Source organism: Carcharhinus amblyrhynchos, chromosome 15 (genome assembly GCF_965287045.1).
Source record: "Carcharhinus amblyrhynchos chromosome 15, sCarAmb.v2.hapA, whole genome shotgun sequence".
In the NCBI taxonomy this organism is placed as follows: domain Eukaryota; kingdom Metazoa; phylum Chordata; class Chondrichthyes; order Carcharhiniformes; family Carcharhinidae; genus Carcharhinus; species Carcharhinus amblyrhynchos.
This window is the reverse complement of record NC_137338.1, coordinates 22171418-22191788: the sequence shown is the minus strand read 5'-3', so window position 1 is coordinate 22191788 and position 20371 is coordinate 22171418. Positions and strand designations below refer to the sequence as shown.

Genomic DNA, 20371 nt, shown 5'->3' with positions numbered 1-20371 from the left:
CTGAGGGCTGAATGTAATGCAAGATTAGAAAGTTATAGCTTGTAGTTTAAATATTAGGTCAATTCTTATGAATCAATAGTTGGACGTCTTGCATTTTCTTGGTGTTTCCAAACATTTCTGTTTGAGTCTGCAGCAAACGGAACCACCTGGGAATCTTTCAGCCAGACTTGGTGTATTTCCAACATTTTTATGTTTTCACTTCAAATTTATGACATTGTCAGGTTTACACTTAGTTTTGGTTGTGAGTATGGCTGAGATCACCTGGCACAGTCTCTCTCCTCTCCGCTTTATCAGGTACACATTAGTGTACACTTACCTTTACAGCTACTTTGGCATCGCCACTGCCAGGCCCCAAAATATCTTCAGCTTTTCCTTCAAACACTTCTCCAAATGCCCCGCTACCAAGAAAATTTAGCAAAGTAAGTTTCTCTCTTGGAAATAATGGGAGAGACTCAAGTTCCATGTGTGTGGGGAGGCAGCTGGAAAAAATGATGTTTAGATTATTCATTCTCTCACACCTCAAATTGTGAAGGCATTAATAATGAATACTTCTGCATTTCAGATAAGTCAATTTAGCACCTCAAAAATAAAAACCAACTCTCCAAGCCCCACAAAGGTGTATCTTGCGGGCAATCTATATGCCACATAAATATCAATTCAGAGATTGTCACTGATCGCTGAGGAGGGGATTAATCACTTCAGCTGTGCAATATGACTCCCTTCCTAATCTATGTATCTAAATATGACCCCAATAGGATGTCCATACCATATCTACCACTCACTAACTTACATTTATTTAACATATAAATGATTCCGTGCTGCTGATTGATCCACTTGCTACAACTTGCCTTACTACATAATAAAACTCAACTGATAAATGATCATTGATAGCTTTTAATCATTCTGGGGCTTGGGCATCGCTGGCTGGGCCAGCATTTATTGCCCATCCCTCGTTGTCCGAGAGCAGTTGAGAATCAACCACATTGCTGTGGCTCTGGAGTCATACATAGAATCGAAAGGATCCCTACAGTGCAGAAGGAGGCCATTCAGCCCATCAAGAGAGTCTACAACAATATATCTTACCAAGGCCCTATCCCTGTAACCCCTCATACTTACCCCACTAATTCCCCTGTCTTGGAATGCTCAGGGAGAATTTAGCATGGCCAATCAGCCTAATCTACACATCTTTGGGTGTGGCAGGAAGCAGGAGCACCTGAAAGCAGACATGGGGAGGACGTGCAAACTCCACACAGTCACCCAAGGTCAGAATCGAACCCAGATCCCTGGCGCTGTGAGACAGCAGTACTAACCACTGTGCCACCATGCTGCACAGACTAGGTAAGGATGGCACATTTCCTTCCCACAGAACAGAACAGCCATGATCTTATTGAATGGCGGGGCAGGCTCGAAGGGCTGGATGGCCTACTCCTGCTCCTATTTCTTATGTTCTTATTTCTTATGTTTCTTATTATTGAACCAGATGGGTTTTCCGACAGTTGACAATGATTTCATGGCCATCAGTAGATTCTTAATTCCAGATATTTTTATTGAATTCAAATTCCACCATCTCTTGTGGTGAGATTTGAACCCAGGTCCCCAGAACATTAGACGAGTTTCTGGATTAATAGTCTATCAATAATGTTACTAGGCCATCGCCTCCCCATAAACCACAGCATTTAATGAATTCTGCCATCATTCATTGGATTCACAGGGCATCTTGCTAATTGTGGTATAGAAACTGATAAAGGAGCAAGAAAAAAGATGAATCATACCTCGAGGTATACCAGACGTTTGTCTGAATTACAGATGTGTTCAAATCTCTGATCCAAGCCAATTCCAAATCCGGATTATAGTTCACGTGAAGAGTGGTTACATCTCCCATTTGCTTATTATGATTTGCATTTTGGGCTAGCAGATGTCAAGAAAATTAAATTAGGTAAAGAAATACCTAAAAATTGCAAAATTAATTTTATTCATTGTGGAAGTCTAGCCTTCCTGGTGTGAACAACACGATTAGTGGCTCTTGCAGCAGCGCGAGGCCTGGGTTAGTTAAACGCCCTGGCCTCATTAAATGAGGCCAGAAATGAACTATTGCCCGAGTATGGAGAGAATGACTTTGAGCCAACTGGCAAGGGAGGTTCAGGTTCAACAAAGAGGCCACATTCCCAGGTCTGTTCCAATGAAAGTGGAGGACTCCGGACAAGGATGTAATTAGACAAAGCCTTAAATTACTGGTGGCGCCTTAAGGTTTGTTCTGGTTATGTTTGCCCACAAGAAAACATTCACAAAATTAAATTAAAAGTTTTACTTTTTCTTTCCTGGCTCTCAAGCTTTTGCATTTAGCTCTCTTGGTAAGCTGAGTACCAAGCACACGCTACAGAAACCAAGTTAAGATAACGTTTGTTTCTTGGCAGTTCGGGTTGGGAGATGCGCATGTCGGCCATTTTGCAGGTTCCCCATGAGCGTTTATGACCTGTGTGCATCATCCAACGGAAAAAGTGGCCAGGGCCACACTGAAAACGACGTTCCACTGATTTGCATCACTTACCATACTTCAGCATGCCATTATCGGGATCTCCACCCACATTAGTATCTCCCACCTCTTTGGCATGATCTCATCTTTGTACGAATCAGAGTCGATATATAAAAGTGGGGGGGGGGGGGGTGCAGCGATGTCTGTACGGGGAGGGGGGGGGGGGCAGAGATGTCTGTACGGAGGCGGGGAGGGGGGGCAGAGATGTCTGCACGGGGGTGGGGGGGGCGCAGAGATGTCTGTACGGGGAGAGGGGGCAGTGATGTCTGTACGGGGAGAGGGGGCAGTGATGTCTGTACGGGGAGAGGGGGCAGCGATGTCTGTACGGGGAGAGGGGGCAGCGATGTCTGTACGGGGAGAGGGGGCAGCGATGTCTGTACGGGGAGAGGGGGCAGCGATGTCTGTACGGGGAGAGGGGGCAGCGATGTCTGTACGGGGAGAGGGGGCAGCGATGTCTGTACGGGGAGAGGGGGCAGCGATGTCTGTACGGGGAGAGGGGGCAGCGATGTCTGTACGGGGAGAGGGGGCAGCGATGTCTGTACGGGGAGAGGGGGCAGCGATGTCTGTACGGGGAGAGGGGGCAGCGATGTCTGTACGGGGAGAGGGGGCAGCGATGTCTGTACGGGAAGAGGGGGCAGCAATGTCTGTACGGGGAGAGGGGGCAGTGATGTCTGTACGGGGAGAGGGGGCAGTGATGTCTGTACGGGGGGGTTGCAGCGATGAGGCCAGCGACGTCTGTAGGGGGTTGTGGGGGCCAGTGGTGTCTATGGGATTGGATGGCAGTGATCTGAATGCTGGGAGGTCTTTTCAGTGATCTCCCACAGATGTGCATATGCACAGGTTCCCGCTCATCATGCCAATTTCAGGCTCTTTGGTATGAATAGGCCCCACCCCCTGAGTTTTTAATGATATTCACAATTGTGACCTCTGCATTGCAGAGTGGGGAAAGTTAGGTCTAAAGTTGCATTGAGAAAACAGTCATAATCTAGACCAGTTTTCCCATCAGTTCAGCATTTTTGGGAGAATTGCCCCTCCCCACCCCCAAGCGATACATATCAATTAGGAAACATCCTGCCACCCAACACCCCTCCTTTCCCAATCACAACCCCAACCAACCTGGACCAACTCATCGGCAATCCTATTTCCTCCAGGTCTTCTAAATGTCTTCTGCCCGAGTGAAGGTCCCATGCCTTGGGGTGATTACCTACTCTGATCCCAATTCATCCCTCAAGCCAGATAACTTTTAAATGGACCATCACCACAGGTATGAATGACATTTCTGTTAAACATTGCCTTCCTAGGACAAGGATGGCGTTCACTGCCCAAACTGCAACTGTTAAAATAGCACAGAATGTACAAGTGCTGTGTGGACAAGGTGATTACCACACCGCTGATATTTTAATCCCCTGTGCACCATTTCTCATCAGGCACAAGCAGCAAAACTCAAGTCACATATCTCAGTCTGAGGGCTTTAAGAAGAGTCTAGACTGACTCATTTAATCTTGCAACCAATGTAATATTTCAAAGAGAGTGACTTGCAAACTTACCGTAAGCTGCTATGGAAATACAGAAGACGGCCATTATAACTGTAGCGCAGACAGGTCCCAGTACTAGAAGGACAAGGTTTTCACGAGGCTCTGTTGAAACATTGTTTGGCCAGTTTACACAAAGTCTTTTCAATATCAGATTTGCTTATGTCAGTGTACTTTTGCATACACAAAGTCTACATACCTCTCTAATGCAATAAAGGTCTTTTAAACTGAAACACATTCACTGGATTAAAATGTAGACAAAACATGCACTGGTGTGTTTGAGAAATATGAATACTTTTGTGGACAATGTTATAAATATTTCCTTTATAAATCAGAAAAAGATCACTTCAGACTTTGAATAGATTACAAAATATAGTCGTTTAAATTTTCCTGCAAACAGCCAACTTTTTAAATTGAAACAATACACTTGTGCTGACTACTAGAGTTTGACAAGCCAAAAGCTAGTAGAATCTGAGCTTTAAACTAAAATTCAAGGTCCATAAAAACCTAGAAATTGCTGTTTGCAGTATTACCAGCCACAATCTTCATATGTTTGTGTATTATCTTTCTATCCAATATTTTTTAAGAGGCTTTAACCCAACTATTTTAAAGAGGTTAATTCCTCTGTCACAGTAAGTGAGAGAGAAATGTCAGAGGAGCATATTAAACATTCATGTGGTAATACTGCAAGCAGTAAGTTGCCAGGCTATAATCTTAATGCAGTCACATTGCAGTACTAACATCCCAAACATCCACTCCATAGTCACTGACACAAATGAGAATCCCAGTTACTTACTATTTAGAACCCACGTAGCACTTGCCATCAAATAAAATTTAAAACTTAGACCATAAGATATAGGAGCAGATTTGGGCCATTCAGTCCATCGAATCTGCTCTGCCAATTAATCATGACTGGTAAGTTTCTCAACCCCATTCTCCTGCCTTTTCCCCATCGCCTTTAATGCCCTCGCCAATCAAGAACCTATCCATCTCTGTTTAAACATAATCAATGATCTGGCTTCCACAGCCTTCTGTAACAATGAGGTCGATAGATTCACTACCTCTGGCTGAAGAAATCCCTCATTTTGATTCTAAAGGGTCATCCATTTACTCTGAGGCTGTGCCCTCCGATCCTAAAGTAAAGTTTATTTATTAGACACAGGTGAGGCTTACATTAACACTGCAATGAAGTTACTATGAAATTCCCCCAGTTGTCACAGTCCGGCGCCCGGGTCAACGCACCCAACTAGCACGCCTTTCAGAATGTGGGAGAATGAGACTCGGGAAGAATATGCAAACTCCACACAGACAGTGACCCAAGCTGGGAATTGAACCCAGGTCCCTGGTGCTGTGAGACAACAGTGTTAACCGTGCTGCCAGTAGTCTCGCCTCCTGATGGAAGCATCTTTCTCATGTCCACTCCTTCCAGCTCTTTCAGTATTCTGTAAGTTTCATTGAGATCCCCCCCCGCCCCATCCTTTGAAACTTCTATTATACTGTATTAATTTCTGCTGTAATTAAGCTTGGATGCTAATTACTATTTCACATAACTGTATGACCATACAGCATTATAGCACCTTGAGATACTAGCGTGTCAGGAGAAGCAAGGTGCACTTAGGTCTACAGTTCCCCACATAGTGAGTTGCAGATTTTATCTTGTAAAGCTGCTCTTTCACTAGTTTAGGGAAAATACAATTTGTTTGTTCACAGGTTCAAGCTATGCAGAGACAGGAATCAGCTGCCAAGATTACTCAGAGTACAGAAGCCCATGCTTGCCAGGATGATCCCACCACCCAGCACCCTGATTGGTTCATGGTCGTGTGACCCTTATTCTACAGGTTAGTCCTTAAAGGGACAATCATCACACAACTAAATCCTGCCTTCAGACTTATGAAGTATTGAAAGTCTGAAAGATACAGCATTCAGAATCAAATATAATCGGAAAAATAAGCATTCGTAAAGAGTAGTTTACATCATTTAACAGCCACAAAATCCTTTCATCAATTGTTTTGATTTCGACAATAAATTATCAATTTGGAAAATTTGTTTGTACTTCTTTTTGATAATGTCAATGACCTAAAACACAGTATAATTTCTTACCATAAATCTTCATGATGATTTCCCCACTTGTGTCACTAAATTCACCCATGCCGATCCCATTAACTGCCACAACTCTTATACGGTAAAACCCAGCCAAGTGCTCATTACGCCAAGTACAGATAATATTAGTGCAGGGTCCCTGATAGAGAGTGATCCATTCATCCGAGTTATTAAATTTCTGCAGGCTGGTTTCATTTTTGGAATTTCTGTTTAAAACAAAACATTTTTAATTTCTGTCTATTGAAACTCTGAATTACAGCTCCTTTGAAAGCTCAGTTTTCAAACGCAGTTTTCAAATTATAGCATAAAGATCAAATAATTCCATTAGAAACATGAGAAAACATAACACATTAGAAACACCTGAACTCCCACCTAATCCCATCTGCCAGCACTTGGCCCATAGCCCTGAATGTTACGAGGTGCCAAGTGCTCATCCAGATACTTTTTATAGGATGTGAGCCAATCTGCCTCCACCACCTTCCCAGGCAGCGCATTCCAGACCGTCACCATCCTCTTGGTAAAAAGCTTTTCCTCACATCTCCCCAAACTTGCCCCCACCTTGAACCTATGTCTCCTCATGACTGACCCTTCAACTAAGGGGGAAAAAAGCTGCTTCTTATCCACTTTGTCCATGTCTCTCATAATCTTGTACACCTCGATCTGTTTGCCCCCTCAGTCTTCTCTGCTCCAATGAAAACAACCCAAGTCTACACAACTTCTGTTCATAACTTAAATGTTCTGTTTCAGGCAGCACCCTGATGAATTACTTTTGCACCCCCCTCCAGTGCAATCATGTCCTTCTGATAATGTGGTGACCAGAACTGCGCACAGTACAGCTGTGTCTTCACCAAAGTTATATACAACTCCAACATGACTTCCCTGCTTTTGTAATTTATACCTTGATTGATAAAGGTGAGTGTCCCATATGTCCTTTCCCCACCCTAACATGCCCTTCCGCCTTTAGAAATCTGTGGACAAAAATGCCAAGGTCCCTTTGTCCCACAGAACTTCCTAGTGTCTTAGCATTCATTAAGTACTTTCTTTTCAAATTACTCCTTCCAGAGATTTAAATGTCCCTGATGATTCCCACAGGGCCATTGCGTTGGGACTTCTGAGGGGTCCCTTGCCATATCTTGGAGGGTGAGTCCAATCTCTGACTATCCAAAGACTGGAAGATCTGGGCCAATATTGCTTGAAAAATAGTTATGTATTTATGAGGATTCAATTTGTATAATTATGCATCACTTCCAGGGTGCATGGCTTCATAATGTTAAGGAGGATCACATATAATCAGCTTTACACTTCAAAATGATTCTTCTCTCCCATACTAACAAAGTATGAACTTACTGGGCCTGGAGAATGTAGTGGGTTATATTGTCTCCATTGTCATCTGCTCTAATCCAGTTGATATCATTGTGGATGGTATACGGTGTACCTGGTCTTCCTGGCACACCAGCTAGAAACAAATAACAATTCTGATCATCAAACAATATTTTCAGTGAAATATGAATACCTCATCATGGCAGAATTGATATCCTACTACCATCAACATGGAGAATGGGACAAAACTAACAATAATATTCCTAAATATCCTAATATCCTAAATATCCTAAGATCTCATTGAGACGTATAAGATGATGAATGGGATGGATAGGATAGAGGTGGAAAGACTCTTCCCGCTCAAAAAAGACAGTAGGACTAGGGGGCACAGCCTCAAGATAAAGGGGGGGCGGTTCAGAACGGAGTTGAGGAGGAACTTCTTCACTCAAAGGGTGGTGAATCTCTGGAATTCTCTGCCCGTTGAAGTGGTGGAGGCTGCCTCGCTAAATATTTTTAAGAAGCGGGTTGATGGGTTTTTGATAAGAGAGGGGATTAAGGGTTATGGGGAGAGGGCGGGAAAGTGGAACTGAGCCACGACAGATCAGCCACGACAGATCAGCCATGATCTTATTGAATGGCGGGGCAGGCTCGAAGGGCCAGATGGCCTACTCCTGCTCCTATTTCTTATGTTCTTATGTTCTTATGTAAATATGCCAACGCCAGCATGATTAATTTAGGTACCATTAGTCCAGAAATGGCAACTTTGCAAAACAATTCTCCTGATATTGCCGCTGGACTAATAATTCAGATACCCAGCTAATGTTCTGGGCACCCAGGTTCGAACCCCGTCATGGCAGATGGTGGAATTTGAATTCAATAAAAAAAAAAATCTGGAATTAAGAAACTGCTGATGACCATGAAACCATTGTCAATTGTCAGAAAAGCCCATCTGGTTCACTAATGTCCTTTAGGGAAGAAAACCTGCTGTCCTTACCTGGTCTGGCTTACATGTAAATAAAGTGTATTTATTAGTCACAAGTAAGGCTTACATTAACACTGCAGTTAAGTTACTGTGAAATTCCCCTAGTCGCCACACCAGCGCTTGTTTGGGTCAATGCACCTAACCAGCACGTCTTTCGGAGTGTGGGAGAAAACCCATGTGGACACGAGGAGAACATGCCAACTCCCCACAATGACCCAAGCCGGGAATCGAATCCAGGTCCCTGGCACTGTGAGGCAGCAGTGCGAACCACTGTGCCACCATGTCGCCCAGAGACATGTGACTCCAGAGCAAACATTGTGTAGTTGACTTTTAACTACGCTTTGAAATGACTGAGCGAGACTCAGTTCAAGGGCAATTAGGGATCAGCAATAAATGCTGGCCTTGCTAACGACACCCACATTTCCATTAATGAACTTTTAAAAATTTGGTCAAACAGTACTTGGCTTTTAGAAAAGCACAGCAAAACTATAATGCTTAATACATGAGTGTCATAAGTAAGAGCAAAGGCAAGATTGAGTCTTGTGGCACATTAGCTTAGAGCATCAAAAAACTAACTCAGAATATTACATTCCCAATCTTTACTGAGCTATCACAGAGAGGTGATAAGGACAGCGCAGTCCTTTTGTCTCTGGGTGACAAAGTAGTGGATATGAGGTCAATCAAAAGATGAACATATGGGCTTCCTAGAAGGTAGTTTCATGATAGCATTGTGAGAGTTAAGATTATTTATTAGTGTCACAAGTAGGCTCACATTAACACTGCAATAAAGTTACTGTGAAAATCCCCTAAGGTATTTCAGCAGCTGGTCCTGGACTACATAAATAATCAAAGAGAAAAATAAAACTGGGAGCTTCATTCTTGCAAAAATTAAAGGCGGTAACAAGAGGTCCAGGCATGCAATGATTACTAGAGTTTTAATCCAGAGAAATTTAACTTTGAATCCAATCATGGCAGTCTGGGAATTAGAAAATTTGTAATAAGACTCTTAAAGACTATGAAACATCAGGATCATATTCTTCATTACTCTGATAACAAAATACGTACCTGAACTGCCCATTCAACAAACACTCTGATGTTGATGGAAGTTAAATATGAATAAACATTCATTGAGGGCCAATTTTCACTTTTGCTGCTTAATTTCAAAGCAAATTGAAATTGGGCAGCTTCTATAACAAGTGGGAAATCCACTTTGCTAAATTATCGCCCAAGTGTTGAAGTAAAAAGTACCCACAACATTCTCATCAGCAGAAAGTTCAAATTTTCATTTTCGCTAAAATAATTTTTAAAATAAAGTCACTTTTAATTGGATAGTTTGGTGAAAGAACAAGACAAGACTTGGACCAACAAAATAGAACAATGTCACCAAAACTAAAAATATTGCCAATTGTCAGCTAGACCAGGTAAGGACAGCAGAATTCCTTCCCTGAAAGACATTTATGATGGGTTTTTATGACAGTCGGCAATGGTTTCATGGTCATCATTACTGAGCATAACATTTGAAGTCTGGATTTATTAATTGAATTTAAATTTCACTGACTACTGTAGTGTCCCCAGAGAATTAGACTTTGGACTACAAGTTCAATGACATGACTATTATGCCACTGCACCACCACCATCCTCCCCCCCCACCCCCCACCCCAGCTACAAAAGGTTGCATATTTTTCAAAACATCTTACAGTCCAATGTAAAAACCTACTGCCTCAGGGGATTTCACACAGCACATCAAATCAAAGGACAGTTTTCTTTAGAACAGCTGATTTCTATCATATTATTACCTTTCGTCTCGAATACCTGCATGGCAGATGCACATGAAATGTTTGTTTTGTAAGTAAAGACAGTTCTCAAGGCATATATTCTCGATGGATGAAGATCCAGAATAAAACAACTGAAGTTGCTATTATTACTGAAATTGCCATTATTGGAGCAGTTCATTTGTGTGTGTTTCCAAGTTTCCCGGCTGGTATCCTTGTTAAAGAAAGATACGTAACAGACAATTAAACAGCAGTCAGTGATGAGTGTGCAGAGTCTAGCAACGGTTTCAGTCCTCCTCCTCCTCCTACTTGGCCTTCTTGTCTTGAGCGGCAATGAATGCACACCAATGGGTCACCGGAGTGGAATATATATGGGATTCCTAGGCTGCCCAAGCTTCAGAATACCCCTTGGCCTTCTTGGTAGGATCCAAAGGAGTGCAAAGCATAACATTTAACACCAGTTTGGCTGCAGGAGCTGCCAAAACATGCACAAACACATAAAAACTGAGAGGCAATTTTACGTTGGCCAATCCACTGAACCTGCAAGTCTTTGGGCTGTGGGAGGAAACCGGGGCACAAAAAATCCACACAGACACAGGGAGAATGTGCAAACTCCAGACAAACGCCCAAGGCCACAATTGAACTCAGGTCGCTGGAGCAGAGATAGCAGCGCTAACCGCAATGCCACCATTTTCAGTAAAGTAGCCAGAGAAATATTAAAAACTATTAGAGAACAACGTACATAAAAAGAGGTCTTGTGACATGGTGGTCGCATTCGCTAACTCTGGGCCAGAAGTTCTGAGGTCAAGCCCCACTTCAGGACTTGATGGTCATGGAAGATGCATGCATAACAAAGACAAATCAGTCAGTAAATCTATCCGTTATGCCTGATGGCAGGTGGTAAAGAGCAGGAAAGTTTCCTGGTCAGCTGTATTGCAGAAGACAACTGTGTACCACTGCCAAGCATAGCTATGGGCCAATCCAGTGGTCACCAGTGCTCTCTAAGGAATTGGTCCATGGAGGAGGAGGAGGAGGAGGATACACCTGAAGGCAACAAAATGCTTTAACAAAATATTGTATGTGGCTGTTAATCTCCCATAACTTTCCACAATTTATTTTTGGATGTATTTGCAACAATTATTACAGGATTCAAACCAGTGATCCTTATAGACAGATGCCCCAATTATTTAAACATAGAGATTTTTTTGTGGGACCAGGAGGTGCATTAATGTTTCTCCAGGTCCCACAAATGCACTCCTACCGGCTAAAACGTCCACAGGGCCAGGTACCTGAGAAATCTCAAACCAGTACTTCTCCACTGTGCGACTGGCTATAAATTGCCAGAGGATTGTCGCTGTCGTATTTCCAACTGAAAGAACATGCGGTGACTGAGGAATCAGGAATGTTTTCCCCAAGACTGTTTCACTTTGGCTGAAACTTCCACCAACTGGAGGAAAACTCAGCACCTGCCAAAAACAATACTCAATTAACACAATTATTTATTAACTCTCTGAGACAACATGGCACTAAAAGAGTAACTTCTACAACATGCAAATTAACAGGAGGTAGACTTCAAAACTAGTAATACCTGTTTGTGGATAGTTCATTTATCCATCCACCACATGACTGGAAAATGGACATTCATCTTATTCTCAAGGTTTAGGAGATTATAAGATTTCCCCCAGGCAAATTATTGTTCACTAACTGCATCCAGATATTAAACTCTAATAACTTCCTGATCTTAAACACACAAGTTGGCAAGGTAGCCAGTTGCAGTGGTAGAGACCTTCCGTCAGGTATTTACATATTAACATTTCACTCCCTGCAGAGATTGCTGGGTGGCATGGATGGATCGTGGTTAGCCACTGCTGCCTCACAGCACCAAGGACCCGGGTTCGATTCCCAGCTTGGGTCACTGATGTGCAGGGTCTGCACGTTCTCTCCATGTCTACAGGGGTTTCCTCCAGGTGCTCCAGTTTCCTCCCTCAGTCCAAAAAAATATGCTGGTTAGATGCATTTACCACATTAAATTCTCCCTTAGTGTACCTGAACAGGCACCCGAGTGTGACGACTAGGGGATTTTCACAGTAACTTCATTGCAGTGTCAATGTAAGCCTATTTGTGACACAAATAAATAAACTTTAAAAACAAAACTGGTGGCGAATGGATTGGATACCTGACAGCAAGTGGAATAAGCATAACACTTCAAAGATACCACATTGAAACTCTTCCTACAAGACATTTTGCCAGAAGTGTTGGCTTTTGGGGGATGACGAGCAACCTCACCATTTCACAAATGTGCACTCTGCCGAGGTAGGAGTTTGAGAACATTACACCACACATGCACAGAGCAAAGATGCAACAAGGAAGACATTGGTCAAAATCATGTAATCCTTGAAACATAGCGTATGTGATGGGATCTGCCTACTCTGGAATTTCAACACTAACCCCACCAATGCTCCCAGTGTCAGGAAAGGCCTCTGTATTTATTATGTGGATAGGAATTTCCAGTGCTCAGAAGTACTGTTGACTCTTGGTAAAAGTTTTACATGTAGACAATATCTGAATAAATCTTGTTGACTAAGGGGGAATTATCACACTTGTAAAGAAGCTGACAAAGACCAGCAATGCTCTTATGATGTCAGGCTCTAAATTCATTTGTGGATAGTATATCATTGCACAATAGTGTCATATTTGTTGTTTGTTTGTCAAACAAATCCTATTGTTTTTGCGCAGCCCAGGCATTCACTGTCAGTCCAGAAACGTAACCAGAAGCAAGCCTGAGTTGTGGAATCTGCACATGCTCCAGTACCTGTCTAGGTTTCCTCCGGGTGCTCCGGTTTCCTCCCACAGTCTGAAAGATGTGTCAGTTAGGTGCATTGGCCATGCTAAATTCTCTCTAGATTCTCGGGTTCAGTGTACCCGAACAGGGCCAGAGCGTAGTGACTAGTGGATTTTCACAGTAACTGCATTGCAATGTTAATGTAAGCCTACTTGTGACACTAAAGTTTATTTATTAGTCACAGGTAAGACTTACATTGACACTGCAATGAAATTACTGTGAAATTCCTTTAGTTGCCACAGTCTGGCACCTGTTTGGGCCAATGCACCTAACTAATAATCTAACTAAAAATTAACTTAACACTTATTGCTTCTTTTATTCTCCAATTGGTAGATTCTATTATGAGCCATATTAGGAGCAAGGGAGGGGGTAGATGGGGGAGGGATGGGTCTTTGAAGTGATGATGTGGGTATGCCGGCGTTGGACTGGCATAAACACAGTAGAAAGTCTGACAACACCAGGTTTTAGTCCAACCTATTTATTTGATAATATACTCACAAGCTTTCGGGGTTAGTCCCTTCGTCAGGTGAATGGAGAGCTCTGGCCTCAGACAGAGCATATAAAGCACAGACAGTTTAGAGATTACTGATTAGAATGCAAATCCTTACACCTAACCTGCTGTTCAAGACCTGAAGTGGCTGATAATGTGAGTGGAAGGAGCACTGATCACAGTTTAAAGAGATGTGTATTGTCTCCAGACAGTACAGTAAGTGAGGTTTTGCAAACCCAGGCAAGTCACGGGGGTTACAGATAGTGCGACATGAACCCAAGATCCCTGTTGAGACCGTCCTCATGTGTGCGGAACTTGGCTATCAGTCTCTGTTCAGCGACTCTGCGCTGTCGTGTGTCGTGAAGGCCGCCTTGGAGAATGCTTACCCGAAGGTCAGAGGCTGAATGCCCGTGACCACTGAAGTGTTCGCCAACAGGAAGGGAACAGTCTTGCCTGGTGACTGTCGAGCGATGTTCATTCATCCGTTGTCGTAGCGTCTGCATGGTCTCCCCAATGTACCATGCTTCGGGACATCCTTTCTTGCAACGTATCAGGTAGACAATGTTGGCCGAGTTGCAAGAGTATTTACCATGTACCTGGTGGATGGTATTCTCACGTGTGATGATGGTATCCATGTCGATGATCCGGCATGTCTTGCAGAGGTTGCTGTGGCAGGGTTGTGTGGTATTGTGGTCACTGTTCTCCTGAAGGCTGGGTAGTTTGCTGCGAACAATGGTCTGTTTGAGGTTGTGTGGTTGTCTGACAACCATACAACCTCAAACAGACCATTGTTCGCAGCAAACTACCCAGCCTTCAGGAGAACAGTGACCACAATACCACACAACCCTGCCACAGCAACCTCTGCAAGACATGCCGGATCATCGACATGGATACCATCATCACACGTGAGAATACCATCCACCAGGTACATGGTAAATACTCTTGCAACTCGGCCAACATTGTCTACCTGATACGTTGCAAGAAAGGATGTCCCGAAGCATGGTACATTGGGGAGACCATGCAGACGCTACGACAACGGATGAATGAACATCGCTCGACAGTCACCAGGCAAGACTGTTCCCTTCCTGTTGGCGAACACTTCAGTGGTCACGGGCATTCAGCCTCTGACCTTCGGGTAAGCATTCTCCAAGGCGGCCTTCACGACACACGACAGCGCAGAGTCGCTGAACAGAGACTGATAGCCAAGTTCCGCACACATGAGGACGGTCTCAACAGGGATCTTGGGTTCATGTCGCACTATCTGTAACCCCCGTGACTTGCCTGGGTTTGCAAAACCTCACTTACTGTACTGTCTGGAGACAATACACATCTCTTTAAACTGTGATCAGTGCTCCTTCCACTCACATTATCAGCCACTTCAGGTCTTGAACAGCAGGTTAGGTGTAAGGATTTGCATTCTAATCAGTAATCTCTAAATTGTCTGTGCTTTATATGCTCTGTCTGAGGCCAGAGCTCTCCATTCACCTGACGAAGGGACTAACCCCGAAAGCTTGTGAGTATATTATCAAATAAATAGGTTGGACTAAAACCTGGTGTTGTCAGACTTTTTACTTTGAAGTGAGACATAGTGCTAGTGAATTTGACGCCTCTTTTTCTCCCAATCAATGGATCAGCTATTTGCTTTGCTGGAAGTTGGAGTTCTTCCAATTTATAGTGCTCCTCTTCATAACTGAGTTAGATAACATCAAAAGGGTAAAAGTTTGCGGCATGCATAAGCTTAAGGCCAAATCTATCATCTTCTGGTGTTAGCGATGGAAAGGTGGTAGGAATGGAGGGTCTTAATGACATTACTGTTACTAGAGAGGTGGTGCTCGACAGACTGGAGGGGCTGATTGTGGACAAGTCCCCAGGACCGGATGGAATGCATCCGAGGGTTCTGAAAGAAATGGCGGAGGTGATAGTGGATGCCTTGGTGGTTATTTTCCAGACGTCGCTGGATTCCGGGGAAGTGCCGGAAGATTGGAAAACGGCTAATGTTACGCCGTTGTTTAAGAAGGGTGCCAGGCAAAAGGCGGGGAATTATAGGCCGGTTAGTTTAACGTCTGTGGTAGGTAAAATGTTAGAATCCATCATTAAGCAGGAAATTGCGAGGCATCTTGAAGGGAATTGCTTGATAGGGCGGACGCAACACGGTTTCATTAAAGGGAAGTCGTGTCTGACAAATTTACTGGAGTTCTATGAGGATGTGTCTAGGGCAGTGGATAGAGGAGAGCCGGTGGATGTGGTCTTTCTGGATTTTCAGAAGGCGTTTGACAAGGTACCTCACAAGAGGTTATTGCAGAAGGTCAGGGGACATGGAGTTGGGGGTAGGGTGTTAGCGTGGATAGAGGATTGGTTGTCAAATAGGAGGCAGAGAGTGGGGGTCAATGGGTGCTATTCGGATTGGCGGATGGTGACTAGTGGGGTGCCCCAGGGGTCGGTGCTGGGGCCTCAGCTATTTACCATTTATATAGATGATCTGGAGGAGGGAACCAAGTGCAGGGTGTCGAAATTTGCTGATGACACCAAGATTGGGGGAACGGCAAATTGTGCGGAGGGTGTGGAGAGTCTGCAGAAGGATCTAGATAGGCTGGGCGAATGGGCCAGGAAATGGCAAATGGAATTTAATGTTGGCAAGTGTGAGGTGGTCCACTTTGGTAGGAAGAATGGTAGGAAGGACTATTACTTACGTGGCGAAAAACTGCAGCAGGCGACGGTGCAGAGGGACCTCGGGGTCCTTGTGCATGAATCGCAAAAACCCAGCTTGCAGGTGCAGCAGGTGGTCAGGAAGGCGAATGGGATGCTGGCCTTCATAGCGAGGGGGATTGAATATAAAAGTAGGGAGGTCTTGCTGCAGCTGTATAGGGCATTGGTGAGGCCGCAGCTGGAGTACTGTGTGCAGTTTTGGGCGCCGCACCTGCGCAAGGATATTTTGGCCCTGGAGGGAGTGCAGAGGAGGTTTACTAGGCTGATACCGGAGTTGAGGGGATTGAGCTATGAGGAGAGGCTGAATAAACTAGGCTTGTACTCGTTAGAGTTTAGAAGAATGAGGGGAGATCTCATTGAGACGTATAAGATGATGAATGGGATGGATAGGATAGAGGTGGAGAGACTCTTCCCGCTCAAAAAAGACAGTAGGACTAGGGGGCACAGCCTCAAGATAAAGGGGAGGCGGTTTAGAACGGAGTTGAGGAGGAACTTCTTCACTCAAAGGGTGGTGAATCTCTGGAATTCTCTGCCCGTTGAAGTGGTGGAGGCTGCCTCGCTAAATATTTTTAAGAAGCGGGTTGATGGGTTTTTGATAGGAGAAGGGATTAAGGGTTATGGGGAGAGGGCGGGAAAGTGGAACTGAGCCACGACAGATCAGCCATGATCTTATTGAATGGCGGGGCAGGCTCGAAGGGCTAGATGGCCTACTCCTGCTCCTATTTCTTATGTTCTTATGTTCTTAAAGCTCTCTTGATTCGGGACCCATTTCTTTAGATTGGGAAATTGCTCATGTTGCTCTGCTATTTAAGAAAGGTAACAGAGGGAAACCTTTGTATTATAGACCAGGGAACCCTACAGCTGTTGTTGGGAAATTGGAGTCAATAATTAAGGATCGGGTGGTCATGAACATTTTCAATTGATCCAATATAGATTTCTCAAAAGTAAGTTATGTCTGTCAGTTCTGACTGAAGAGGTGAGTAAAGATGTGGACAGAGGAATAGATGTAGATGTTACTGATATTATTGATTTCCAGAAAGCATTTTGATATAATCCAACACAAGAGGCTTTACACGAAAGTTAAAGATCATGAAATTGAAGGCAAAGAGGGTAGATTACTAGAATGATGCCAGGGATTAAGCTATAAACAGAGATTAAGCAAACTAGAGTTACATTTGCTGGAATTGGTAAAATTAAGGGATTAATGAATTTTTCATGATATTCAGGGATCATTAATAGTAGGTAGAGGGAAACTATTTTCACTATTTGGACACAGGGCCTATTCAAAAAATTAGAGCCAGAGTTGTCAGGAGTGAAAAAACCTTTTCATGTGAGTGGGGGGGGGGAAGAGATTTGCAACTTTTTCCCACAAACAGCAATTGATGCAAGATCCAATTATTAATTTTATAACTGTGATAGCCAGATCTCCATTAGCAAAAATGTATTAAAGGAAAAGTGGCAAAGGCTCTTGGTCAAAAAACAGCAATTTTCACATGGGGTAGAACAGGCCTGAGGCACAAAATGGCCTATTCCTATAAACCCGTTGAATTGTTCAGGTAAGGCAGAGGAATATCCATACAGCTTCCAGATCTCTAATGTTAGAGGCAGGTGCGGAAAATTTTGTTCATTAAAGTCGTGAAGCTATGCCTTCCTTCATTTTGTAAATTAGATTTATTCACCTCTCATATATTGCTGGGTGGGAGGGTGAACTGTGCTGAGGATGCAGAGATCCTTCAGAATGATCGGGATAAGCTGGGTAAGTGGGCAAACAAATGGCAGATGCGGTATAATTTGGATAAATGTGAGGTTATTCACTTTGGAAACAAAAACAAGAGGGCAGATTACTACCTGAATGGCTGTAAATTGGGAGAGGGGAGTGTGCAGTGGCACCTGGGTGTCCTTGTGCACCAGTCACTGAAGATAAGTATGCAAGTGCAGCAGGCGGTAAAGAAGGCAAATGGTATGTTGGATTTCAATGTGAGAGGTTTCGAGTACAGGAGCAGAGGTGTGTTGATACAATTATACAGGGTCTTGGTGAGGCCACATTTAGAATACTGTGTGTAGTTTTGGTCTCCTTTCCTGAAGGAGGATGTTCTTGCCCTCGAGGAAATGAAGCAAAGATTTACCAGCTGATTCCAAGGATGGCAGGACTAATGTATGAGGAGAGATTGACTAGGTTGGGATTGCTTACGCTGGAATTCAGATGAATGAAGGGGGATCTCATAGAGGCTTATAAAATTCTAATAGGACTAGACAGGGTAGATCCAGGGAGGAGATTCCTGATGGTGCGGCAGCCCAGAACTAGGGGGTCACAGTCTGAGGATTCATGGTGGACCATTTAGATTGGAGGTAAGGAGACATTTCTTCACCCAAAAAGTGGTGAGCCTATGGAATTCATTACCACAGGAAGTAGTTGATACCAAAACATTGAATGTATTCAAGAAGCAGCTGGATATAGTACTTGGGGCGAATGGGATCAGAGATTATTGTGGGTGGGAGGGTGAGGCCACACCTAAAATACTCTGTGCAGTTTTGGTCTCCTTTTCTGAGGAAGGATGTTCTTGCTCTCGAGGGAGTGCAGCAAAGGGAAAAGCAGGATTAGGCTATTGAGTTGGATGATCAGCCATGATCATAGTGAATGGCGGAGCAGACTCGAAGGGCCAAATGGCCGCCTCCTGATCCTGTCTTCTATGTTTCTACGTTTCTATTGATGGTTTTGGACTTTTCCAGCATTTTCACTGTCGAGAAACAATGGCCCAGTATAAAACAATTTAGCCAACGTCTCAAGGCTCTATAAGATGGGAGACAGCAAATTAGTACGAGGAGAGCAGGTATTTACATACTTATTCTTAGCTTACCTGGAACTGATACTCAGTTCCACTTTTAAGGTTTGCTAGTTCAATTTGTCTTTGTCCATCTGCTTGCTCATCTAATCTTGCAGGCACAGCAGGCCAATAGTTATTTCCATTATAACGAACTTGGTATCGAAGCTGTTCCAGAGGTCCTTTGGGTTCTAGAGGCGCAGCCCATGAAACCTTTGCTCTGCGGTCTGACAACACAAGTACTTCGACTTGTCGTGGTGCTGATGGAACTTGTAAATACACAAAATACAATTCTGGGTATCAGTATATGCTAGATAATGTATTGCATGCGCACATCCACTATGTTTTAAAAGATAATCTGCTGCGTGCTACTTCTAAAACTGACATTTCGCATGAAAAGAAAAAACAAGATCCTGAGTTGCAAATGCCATAGATTTTAAATCAATTTTACGTGGTCACACTTTAATGCCATTTAAATAATTAAACTCCATTAATTTTCACGTTTGCCTCTGCACTCAGCTATCCAAGTTTGAAGATTCTTATTCATTGTGATTGCCCATCAGCCACTGCTGACGTGGAAATAATCATTTTCCAGAGGCGAAAGACAGACTGTGGGGCAAACCAGGATTCCCTGCTGATTTTGGTCAGGGCAAAATCATCAGCTTGCAAAGCAAGGACATGCAACTATTTTCTCCTGCTGAACAGCAAATGAAAATTAAATAAATTCTATCAAACACATTTTGTCTAATATAACCTAGTGGTGTCCTGTTGCACACCCCACTTCATTCACATCAAAAGCACCTTCCCAAAACCCCACTCCTCTCCTTCCCATTCTCTTCCCCTCTGCCCTTTGCTGTGTTCGCTGTGTCCTCTCTTCCCTAATGCATACTGCTCTGAGATATGTTCCTAAAGGTCAGAACTACTTTATAAGTGCAAGTTGTAAATCAAAATGACTACTACATGAATACCAAATGTCGAGTCCTGTTCAAATGATATACAGGGTTCATGGCTTTTTAAAACCAAGAGTACAGTTATAAACTTATATTCACAAACCCTCTGTATTCCACCTTGTCACAGACCTTCCCTTTTGTTATTTGCCTCCCCACCTGTGCCTATCAACTTCAAACCTGTTACATCTCTACTTTTTGCCAGTTCTAAATGAACGGTCATTGGCCTGACATATTCATTTATTCTTTCTGTAAAAGGTGCTGCAACATTTGAATATTTCTACCATTTTTCAGCTTTATTTTCAAAATTCCAACAAATACTTTT

The 20371-nt window shown here is 43.5% G+C and overlaps 1 protein-coding gene across 1 annotated transcript in view; it reads right to left on the bottom strand.

The window, feature by feature from the left end:
• Positions 1–20371, bottom strand: part of ros1 (c-ros oncogene 1, receptor tyrosine kinase) — a 211201-nt gene that overhangs the window by 89737 nt on the left and 101093 nt on the right. The window contains 8 exon segments of the mRNA XM_080204333.1: positions 317–479; positions 1773–1908; positions 4081–4170; positions 6166–6371; positions 7513–7621; positions 10264–10453; positions 11529–11705; positions 19136–19368. Of these exon segments, the coding sequence (XP_080060459.1) occupies positions 317–479; positions 1773–1908; positions 4081–4170; positions 6166–6371; positions 7513–7621; positions 10264–10453; positions 11529–11705; positions 19136–19368 (1304 nt within the window).